Raw genomic sequence first — 10,980 nt, 5'->3', positions numbered from 1 at the left:
CCGTGGGGGCGTGAGTGAGCAAGTAGAAGCACATCTGAGCGAAATCAAACATAAACGCAAGATGAGCTGACTAGTGATAAATTCGATCTTTGCTTTGAAAATTATCATTATAATTTATGAAATTTGGGCTGTCCATTTTTTTACAGCTTCTGAAATTTTGAATACCAAGCTCCCAAATCTTGGACCCGGCCCCTGGGTGTGGCCTTTACAGAAGGGAGAAATAAGAAGGTGGACGGGGCACGCGACCCAAACAGATAAGAACAGTTTTGTGGAAATGAAAAGGTCACATTTTTAAACCGAATATCAAAATTAAAATATGGTTTTATTTCTTACAATGAATCTTTAAAACAAGATCATGCTTGAGTAGATTTTGATAGTTTGTAGTTGAAAACATTGTTTGTGAATTTGACACAACCTTTGCGTAGTTGGAACGATTGTTCCAGCTTTGAGAAAAAAATATTCCACCCTTACCTTACTTTTATTCGGTTAATATACTCCCTCCATTCTGTAATATAGAGCATCCTAGCATTTTCATGATAGATTAAGGATGTCAGAAAAATGACGTATATGTGCCTATATTTAATGCCCTGTTTGATTGTCATTTTGCTGATTTCATAGCGAGCTGGTAATAATTAGTTTCCAAAACACCTTAGGATGCCTTATTTTTTGGTACAAATTGTAAAATCTTCAATGCCTTATATTTCAGGAAGGAAGGAGTATCTATTAAGCATTTTCATTGAAAAATATTCCACCAGCTTACCGGACTTCTCAAAATCAAATGGAAATCACCAGCAATTCGCAGGTGGTGTTATTGCCGCTACGCCTGGCCAATTTTGAGCCTCGGCTCTCAGGTTTGCTCACCTCCTCATAGGAGAATCTGCCCCGAACAATATGTTGGGTGGTAACGAATCACAGTCCTAGTGGCTCTTCACAATCCAACTAGACTTTTAAATTTTTTAGCTCACAATTGTATAAGATTAGACTCCGACCCTTTAGGGTCGGATTCCTAGATTATCTAAGCAAATTTTAAGGCCCTTTACCAACCTATTAGTAGTTGCCGAATTCTCAGGTACTCTCTTCATTCCAAAATATAGGTCATTTTGAGTTTTTTAATTCATAGTATTTACTATATATCTAGATGTAATGTATGTCTAGATGTACAGTAAAATCTATGAATCTAGAAAAATGTCAAAACGACCAACGTTTTGGGACGGAGGGAGTAGTACCAATAATCCGTTAGCCAAGGAGATACAAATTCGGAAATTCCTAGCCGAGGTCATCGGCATGACATGTATGACCTACTAACTAGTTACTCTACGCGAGCCATTTGCACATCGGGAAACGGGATTGAAAAATATCCACGGAGAGATGAGCAGGTACTAAACCGGAGTCGTCGCTGCCAACCCAAACCGTTGCTGTTGGCACGTCCCTCGCGTGGACCGGTGGAGCCGGGCCGGCGATGCATCCCGGCCGTGTACCACGCTGCCAACCTCGTGCCGTGTGGAATTCATGTTCAAGCCGCCAGTCAGAACCAGATGGCCACAGAATCGCACACCGCCGGACGTGTATTAATATGCGCTGCCCAGGGGTTTGGTCGACTGCAAGCAAATGCCGCGAAGAGGAGGACGCGTGTAGTAGCCGTCGCATACTCGCATGTGAAGCAGGGGCCTTGCCCAATTCTCAAGTAGCTGAAGGAGAAAGAAGAGGCCGGGTTGGGCGATCGAGGCGGCCGGTCAGGGGATGGGCACCGACTCGCCGTCGCCGTCGACGGCGCCGGTGGCCGGCCTCGGGGCCAAGGGCGCGGCGAGGGCGGTGGCGCAGCACCACCAGGCCGTGGTCGGGTTCCTCCTCGGCTTCTTCCTCGTCCTGCTGCTCTACACCACCGTTTCCTCCCAGTTCGGTTCGCAGAACGCCATTGGTGAGCCCTGCTAGCTCTTTATTTCTTAATTTCGGCTGCAGTGGGTACTGGGTACGGTGCGTCATCCTTTCTGATGGCTAGCTTGTTCATTCTAACCATTCGCAAATCACACAAGCACTCTGTTCTAATCATTCTCAACTCCGATCCTTCCCTTCAGAGTCGTTAAAATTTCTCCAATTAATCCGGCCGGTTTCTGTTCTTGTCTCCATGCGGAGAACAATTGACGCCACTACTTTCTTCTTCCTTTGTTTCGTCGGCGCGCCCCTTTGTCCTTGCTTCTTTGACCATGCTTGTACTCGGTGACGTATTGGTTCTATCTTCCTTTGAAATTCCCTTCTCCACTCAAAGAAATTGTGTTTCTTAAAATATATATAATAGAATGACTAATAGAATTAAGAAAAACAAGCAGAAGAAACGCCGTTGATTCCTGCTGTAAATTGATTAGAAAAAAATAGAGTGATTTGAAGTGGCGGCATCTACTACTAGCGTATCAAAATATGGATGCACATGCATGTGGAATGACAGGTTGTGTGGTTGACTAGTAGCCATTTCTCTTCTCCATTATTCTTGCAGTCACCAGCCCTAGCTACAGCTTAATATATATATAACATTTCTGGATTCTGAAACCACGGGTGTCGGCTGTCGATCATCAGACAAGTAATACTAACCTGTTTTTGTTTTAAGCGGAAATAGCAACCAGTTCTTCATTCCTTTGCAGGTGTCCTACAGTCTACGTCGACGTCGCCGGCCGTGCGTACGGGTCAAAACGCCATGACTCCAACGTCGCCATCGCCGAAGCCGAACGACGTGAAAAAAGGTAACTTGCTGTAAGTTATGCCGTAAAAGAATTACAGAGACTTTTTTTAAATTAAGAGACTGCTACATGCTTAATCGAATTATTCATGCACAATTCGAAGACAACTGCTACTCTCCATGCTTTTTTTCACTCTCCACACTCTATCATGTATTAGTATGATGGAAGTACACACAGACTGAGAAATTACAAAAACAGTCGTTTGTAATGAAATTACAACCACAAAACTCGTCAGCAGCCCACTGCCCACGGCACCGTTTGTAGCTTTGTGTGATCAGTCGTCATCAGTCTTCTTAATGCATGATGGTGATGAGTTTAGCATATCTATGGGCTGGCAAAGCAATGAATGATGGCTACATATATAGTAATGAAATAAAAGCTCAAGTCAGCAGTCCTAAGGTTTTGATTTAGGAATGATGCTTTGCTTGTTGTTAAGCCTCATCAGTCAGGATCAATGATTAAAGGACCAATAGCCAGTGAACGCCACCAGATGTCTACTGATGAGTCGTACTAGTAATATTATATTTAATCATCTTTATTTTTAGTTCCTTTCGTGGTTCCGCCTCCTTATACCATACTCTTTCTACTTTTTAACTGCATGACATTTATAACAAGACACGTCATGTATTTAAAAACGGAGCGCGAGGGACCACTTTTATTAATTTTTTTTTAAAAAAAATGGTTCGGCTAGCAGATGAAATTATCTGAGCTAAAACACACACAAAAAAGTTAGAGCACGTCTGAAAAACACCAAAATTTTGTTAAGGGGGATCATGCACCTTAAGATCCTGACACTTTTGTTAGTCGTTACTAGGTCCATCTAAACAGTCTCGTACAATTAATCCGTTCAGATAAGGTAGCTTCTTACTGGTCAAATTTAATTTGTTACACAAGCGCACAACACATTTGTCTAGTGGTCCCTAAGTTGCCACCACATCCCGTGCTACTCGTACCAAAGCCGAAAGGTACTTGAAATTGATAATTTGTCACATAGGACCAATGTGACTGATTGTGATGTATCTCAATCACAATCACTAGAAACAAAAAGACAAATATAAAATTTGACTTTTGCCATGGGACAACATGCATGAAATTAACCAAAATTAAGAAAAGGGATGGACGGCGGCTTGGCCTGTATATATATGAATCAAATGGCATTCTTATCGATCCAACTACCGGGTCCTACTACATAATAAAAAGCAACATATATTACTCAACAAAAGATGGGACGATAACATTCATTTCTCATACTGATCATTGGATCATGATCGTGGACATATGCAAATTCAAAAGTTGGAATAATCAATCTGAAGGGTTGCTCACACCCTTAAATGCGGAGTTGCGAACAAACATTTGTTTATATTTTCTAAACGGATTTTAGTTTTGGAACAGGAAAAACGAATTGCCAACTTCATGTAGTCTCAAAATTTAAAAATAATTATCACGTTTTACAAAATCTGTCCGTATGTTAACTTAGATTTATTTCCATGTGCATATCGTCTGTCCCCGATTGAGCACATGAGGTTTCATGTGCTTCAGCAAACAGTTCTTCGACCTGGAAGATTCCGTAATTGAGATTTAATTTAGTGCGGGATGATTCCCATAATAGAAATAAACTGGGAGTTTTCCTCTCTCTTAAGGTCGATCAGTCTGTTTTTACTATTTTTGTTCATGGGTCAGTGAGTCAGTTTTACTATTTTGAAATATATAGCTAACTTTACCAAATGTTAATAGCTGTTGTTAACATGTTGCAAATGTGGCAGGAGATCATATCAAGGAAGACAATAAAGAGCAACAAAGCAATACACCTAACAAGATGGAGGAGGATCGTACCCAACATGGTATCAATGGAATCGAAAAGGAAAATCAAACTGAAGCCAAATTGGGTAAAAGACACTTGTTTACCCTTTGCGCTTATTAATTTCTCTATCAAACTGATAGGTTTTCGTTGCCCAAAATGAATCGAACTGGTCGAGTTACCATTTTTTTTTCGAGAGTGTAGTAGTTGTCCTTCGGTTTTACTGAATTACCAACTGTTAATGAATGAATTAGATGATGAGAAAGTGAAAAATCCAGAGGGAGGTCAAGCAGCAGTGAACGATGCAAGAAGTGACAGGATGGAGGAGGAAGATCTTATCCGGCAAGAAATCGATCAAGGCAGCATGATCAAGAATGATACCAACATCGGACAAGGTATGATCTAAAAAAACATCGAACAAGGTATTGTTGTGCTTCCATGCCCCAACTAAATTCGTCATCTGAGCATCAGTAAACTTTTTTCATTCGCAGTTACGCCACGCAAGCCAATCTGCGACCTCTCCGATCCCAGATACGACATCTGCGAGATCTCCGGCGACGCTCGCGCCCTGGGAGCCAACCGCACCGTCCTCTACCTCCCGCCGGCCGGCGAGCGCGGCGCGGACAGCCAGGAGTGGAGCATCCGGGACCAGTCACGCAAGTACCTCGAGTTCGTGGGCAACGTCACCGTCAGGTCGCTGAACGCCTCCCAGGCTGCGGCGGCGCCGGCGTGCACCTCCCGGCACGCCGTCCCGGCCGTGGTGTTCGCCATGAACGGGCTCACGTCCAACCCCTGGCACGACTTCAGCGACGTGCTCATCCCCCTCTTCCTCACCACGCGCGCGCTGGACGGCGAGGTCCAGTTCCTCGTCTCCGACCTCCAGCCGTGGTTCGTGGACAAGTACCGGCTCATCCTCCGCAACCTCTCCCGCCACGACGTCGTCGACTTCAACCGGGACGGCGGCGTCCGGTGCTACCCGCGCGTCACCGTCGGCCTCCGCAGCCACCGCGACCTCGGCATCGACCCCGCGCGCGCGCCGCGGAACTACACCTTGCTCGACTTCCAGCTCTACGTCCGCGAGATCTACGGGCTGCCGCCGCCGGGCATCGACGTCCCGTACAAGGAGCAGCAGCAGCGGACCATGCCACGGCTGATGCTGATAAACCGTGGCCGGACGAGGAAGTTCGTCAACTTCCCGGAGATCGTCGCGGCGGCGCGGGACGCCGGGTTCGAGGTGGTGCCCGTGGAGCCGCGCCGGGACCTCGGCGTGGAGGAGCTCGCCCGGGCGGTGGACTCGTGCGACGTGCTCATGGGCGCGCACGGCGCCGGGCTGACCAACTTCTTCTTCCTCCGGAGCAACGCGGTGATGCTGCAGGTGGTGCCGTGGGGGCACATGGAGCACTCGTGCATGGTGTTCTACGGCGGGCCGGCGAGGGAGATGCGGCTGCGGGACGTCGAGTACAGCATCGCCGCCGTGGAGAGCACGCTCTACGATAAGTACGGCGAGGATAGCCCGGTGATCAGCGACCCGGAGTCGATACACAGACAAGGGTGGCAGTTTGGGATGAGGTATTACTGGATCGAGCAGGACATCAGGCTCAACGTCACAAGGTTTGCTCCCACCCTGCACCAGGTGCTCCAGATGCTCAAGGAATAGCAATAGGAGGGGGGAATTAAAAGAAATATATGGACAGTTAGATTATTATTACATTACATCCATGCTTAATTAGAGGGGAGATGTATAGGATGAAGCTTTTTACATTTGTTGTGATGATCATCATTCGTCTTCTTTCTAGATTAATCTGATGGCCACCAAAACCTCCCAATATGTGTGAACAGATTACCAAATAAAGAAGATTGTTTCCCACCCTCTGGAGCTTGGAAAATGCAGTGAAATGACAGTAAGAAAAATGGACATCTGAAATTGCGCTCACCACACAAGGCTCTGAATACTATAATAATCACACGCTGGCATTATTGTTCAGAAGAAGAAAAAAAAGATCGCTGCCTGTCTCGCTGCTAACAACGAGATCAAGAAGGCATTGAAAGAAGGTCGGCTAGGGGTTCACCACAAGCAAAAGAAGAGAAGTCGCTGCATCAAAGGTCAAATGATTACCTCTCATGAGGTGAAAGATCCCCCCCTTCTCTCGGGCGACACAGGGAGCACTCGTGCCGCCGTCCGCCTCCCCTAGCCTAACCGCCTCCGGTGGCCGCCAGCGATGGCCCGGACGGCGGCGGCAGTCCGCCGCTGAGCCGAAGTCGGCCTAGCCCGCCCCCCCCCCCTCATCCTCTCCTCTCTCCCCTACCTCCCTCCTCCCCCGGTCTGCGTGCTCGCCGTTTCTCCGCCGCCGCCGGCGGCCGCCTCCTCGCTGAAGCCGCAGTCGCCCGGGTGGGGGCGCGGCTTCGCCGCTGGCTCGGTTGGAGGGGCGACCGCCATTGCCGCGCCGCTGCCGCTCGGGGTCTGCATCCTCGCCTCTTCCCCTCCGCTGCCGGGGCCGTATCCGGCCTCCTCGCCGGATCTGGGCCCCTTGTGGGGGCGCGGCTCCGCCGCCGGCTGGACCCGCCAACGGACCCGGGTGGGGGCGCGGCTCCGCCACCGGCTCTGTTGGAGGGGTGCCGCCCTTGCCGCGCCGCTGCCGCTTGGGGTCTGGGGGCCCTCGGCCATCGCCGCCGGCTCGAGGTGGCCGGGGGGCTGCAGCCGCGCCGCCGCTCGCTCGGGGCGGGTCCCCTCTTGCGCCGCCGCTCTGTGGTGGCTGGGGGGCTGCGGCTGCATCGCCGCCCTTACTGCGTGCCTCATCTGGTGTGGGGATGGGCTGCCGGCGGTTGGCCTCTGGCTTGGGCGGCCGGCGTCCTTTTCCCCATCCAGTTGGTTGACCCCGCTACTCGGCCTGGTTGTGGTGCTGGTGTGTTCCCCTACGCTGTGTAAACCTGGCCCCTGCGCAACGGCGTCTGCTGTCTTCGGCTTCGGGTTGGGTTTGGGGTGAAGGTGAAAGCATTGGTTCGCTTGCGGGCCGGTGGCAGCGGCGCCTGAGGGTGTCGCTTACCTTATTGAAGGCGTCACTCTTCTCCCTTTTACCCACCTCTTCGGTGAGATGTCCAGGTGAAAACCTTGACCAAATTGGTCGGACGATGGCGGCGCTTTTTTGCGTCGCTCCCTTTTTGAAGGCATCGTCTTGGAAGCTCTTACCGGTGGTGGTCGACGGTCTTCTCGGAGACGATTCACTTCTGCGCCTGCCCTCGTTTAGCTTCCTCTGCATCGTCAAGGTCGCATTGGTCTTCAGTTGTGGATACTTTGTCGCTGTGCTGCTCTTTAGGTGGATGCTTTGCCACCGTCATCATTGGCTGGAGTTCCATTCGGGCGGATGCTTTGCCGTCGTTGTTGGCCGTTGTTGGTTGGTCGAGTGGATGTTTTGCCACTTTGTTAGGGTTGCAGATCTTCGCTCCTTTGGCGGTGCAGTTTCTTTTAGCAGGTTCAGTTGTGTGGGTTTGGCTAGGTTCGCGGGTTCGGGAGTCGCTGTTCTATGTTCTCATGGTGTTTTTCTCGCTTGTGTGTACGTTTCTTCAGTGTTTCTTTACTTTTAGTCCTTTCTGCTCTTGTGTTGGTTAACTTCTGTTTGACCGCAGAAGTTTGTGTCTGTAACTACTTTTTTCTTAATGAAAAACGTACTCAGGCACCGTCGCGAGAAAAAAAATAATTGCCTATCCTGATTGACAGACCAAATACTGACCAGAGTCTAACAATATGTATCACTATGCCAGAACTCGTAATTGGTGACGCGGAAAAAGTCTAATTGGTGACGAAAAAAATTCGCGTCACCAAATTTTCGTCACCGATGTGAATCACATTGGTGACGTGGATTTCTCGCGTCACCAATGAGGGGTCATTGGTGAGGCGGTTTTACCAAAATGCGTCATCAATAACCCCTCATTGGTGACGTCACCAACCATTACACGTTACCCATGAGAGGTTATTGGTGACACAATTTGCCAAAACGCGTCACCAATGACCCCTCATTGGTGATATATTTTGGCAAAACGCGTCACCAATGATGAATTGAAAAAACAAAAAAAAATATCAATAGTATATTTTTTTCTTTATACATAAACAGCAGCACATAGGTTTATATCAATAGTGGTATGAACACAGTAATATACATTATTTAAACTGGCATAAACACTACGCTTAAATTACTACATGGCCAACAATCAAGTTGAGATACATTGTAGAGCAAAAATGCTATTATGGCAGCGACATTACTTCTCCCTTCTGTTGCTCATTACTTCATAGTTCTGTTGCTCCATTGCTTCTTAGAATCACACCAGAATAAGCAGTTTCTAACACCTGCATGTGACACCAGAATAAGTTTTTGGTCAGGAACACACAAAAAAGTTCAAGCAATAGTATGGTATATACTAAGTCTCTCAGCCAGGCCTCCGAACCTGTATTAAATATTTAACACAACACAATGGTGTTCTTCCCCTATTATATTTATAAATCAGTAGTTCAGCACATAGGAATATATGGGCTGGGATGGTTAGATGCTTCAAAACTGTTAAGCTCATTTACAAGCTCTAGCAATGGTAAGCAGACTCCATTCTATCTATAAAAAAGGAATATATCCATGTAATCATCCAAGGGTTAGAACATATATACAAGTAGTCCACCGAAGGGCATGCTAAGTTAGAACATCCTTGTAATCATGCATAATTAAGTAGTGATCCATGAAAGCAAAAGAAAATTACCTGAGGATTGATTCCTTTTAGTGAGATAAGCTGCAAGCATATCCACTGCAATTGTAAGCATAGAGGAAGAACAATACAATTCTCCATGCAGCAAATCAGTTGTTTTAAGAAAATTACATAGGGGAAGAACAATACTTATCTGAATGATAGGCTCAAAGGCACTTTTCCACTTGTAGGTCACCAAAAAGCAATTGCACATGAGTTCTGAATATTGTACAAGGAGTAAATAGGCACAACAAATTAGAAATATTGCATTCATGGCAACAGAAACTGATAAAAATCTGAGAACAGGCACTACGTCAAAAACTGTATATCATTGACAGCTCCCTTGTTAATGAGATTATCCTTTCAATTAGAACCCAAATGCAGCTCCCTAGTTACAGTTAATATATGTATAAGTAGAAATGATTCTGCATCATTCACATGAAGAATATACCAATATATTTTGAGTTGCAGGAACTATCTTGCCTTGCAGTGCACCAATACAAACTATATGCCTACAGATTTGCGGTCAAATCTAAGCAAATACAACGAATGAAATGCTCATCAGTAATATCAAAGTATCAGAAATCCTGAGCCTTTCTTAGTTATCAGCTAAAGCACTTAATACAAAATGACAGTTATTACAAATCCGCTACAGCTCTAATCTCAGGGATGCTAAGATACTTCTATATTTTAAATACATAAGCAGAAGCTTTATTTACCTTTTCTGAATTTCTTCCAAGAGATCCCGGCTCCATTGTGCAGCTTGGCAGCCTGCACGTCAGGGCCCCGCCGGCCACAGCCGCATGGCCACACAGCTGCAGGGCGCCGGCGGCCAGCTGCGAGCCCGCGCAGGCAAGGGAGTAGAGGCGCTCGACACCCTAGGCCCTGCCCCTCGGCCGGCCACGCAGAGGCGGAGCCAGGAAGTGTTTTTTTTCATTGTTAGGGGGGGCCAACCATATAAATTTCTATAAAAATTTAATCAAAATTCAAATTTGTAGTGTTAATTTAGAGATCATGGGGGGCCAGGCCCCTGTCCGCCGCCCCTCCCTCCGCCCCTGCGGCCACGCCGCCGCGGGTCTGCACCCCTGCACCGCGCGCACCTGCTGCAGTAGTACTGAGGAGCCCCTGCGCAGTGTGCCGGTTGGAGGCGGCGGCGGAGGTGGCTGCGAGAAGGAGGTGGCGGGGGAGTCGGGGAGAGGAAGTTGATGCGGGCGCAGCTAGGGTTTACGGTGCGGCAGTTTTGGCGCTTTTTTCATTTTTATATTTAAAAAAACAAAATTTCAAAAATATATGTCAAATAGGGAAATTTTCAAAAATGGGTGACTGTCGCCCCCTAATGAGTGACAGGGTGACTGTCGCTCATCCAGTTGACGACAGAACCTAAATGTAAAAAATAAATTACATTTAGGTCCTGGCGCCCAGGGCGCATTAAACAGTGATCAAATGAAAAACTTTATGTAACAAAAGTTGTAGATCTTATTTCATAGAATCCAGAATAGTTGAGTTTGTATTTTCTGATTTTTGTAAGATTTTATATCAATTTTACAAGTTCACTATTTAATGCGCCCGGGGCGACAGGGCCTAAATGTAATTTTTTTTACATTTAGGTCCTGTCGCCAAATGAATGGGCGACAGGCACTCATTTTTGAACATTTCCCTATTCGACATATATTTTTGAAATTTTATTATTTTTAAATATAAAAATAAAAAAAGGCGGCAGTT

General features: G+C 47.0%; 2 protein-coding genes across 2 annotated transcripts; one reads left to right on the top strand and one right to left on the bottom strand.

Annotated features, from left to right (window-relative positions):
• The first annotated feature begins 1,508 nt into the window (after positions 1 to 1,508).
• On the top strand, positions 1,509 to 6,399 carry LOC120703195 (beta-1,2-xylosyltransferase XYXT1-like). The gene is made up of 5 exons (XM_039987206.1): positions 1,509 to 1,918; positions 2,637 to 2,735; positions 4,496 to 4,618; positions 4,785 to 4,925; positions 5,022 to 6,399. The coding sequence occupies exons 1-5, from the start codon at positions 1,741 to 1,743 to the stop codon at positions 6,185 to 6,187; spliced, it is 1,707 nt and encodes a 568-aa protein (XP_039843140.1). The 5' UTR covers positions 1,509 to 1,740; the 3' UTR covers positions 6,188 to 6,399.
• A 433-nt stretch (positions 6,400 to 6,832) lies between these two features.
• On the bottom strand, positions 6,833 to 7,303 carry LOC120701912 (translation initiation factor IF-2-like). The gene has a single exon (XM_039985713.1). It carries the CDS (start codon positions 7,301 to 7,303, stop codon positions 6,833 to 6,835), a length of 471 nt encoding a protein of 156 aa, XP_039841647.1.
• Between the last annotated feature and the right edge of the window lie 3,677 nt (positions 7,304 to 10,980).

The sequence above is a fragment of the Panicum virgatum genome, chromosome 4K (assembly GCF_016808335.1).
Source record: "Panicum virgatum strain AP13 chromosome 4K, P.virgatum_v5, whole genome shotgun sequence".
Taxonomy (NCBI): Eukaryota; Viridiplantae; Streptophyta; class Magnoliopsida; order Poales; family Poaceae; genus Panicum; species Panicum virgatum.
This window is presented reverse-complemented; position numbering and strand designations above follow the sequence as displayed.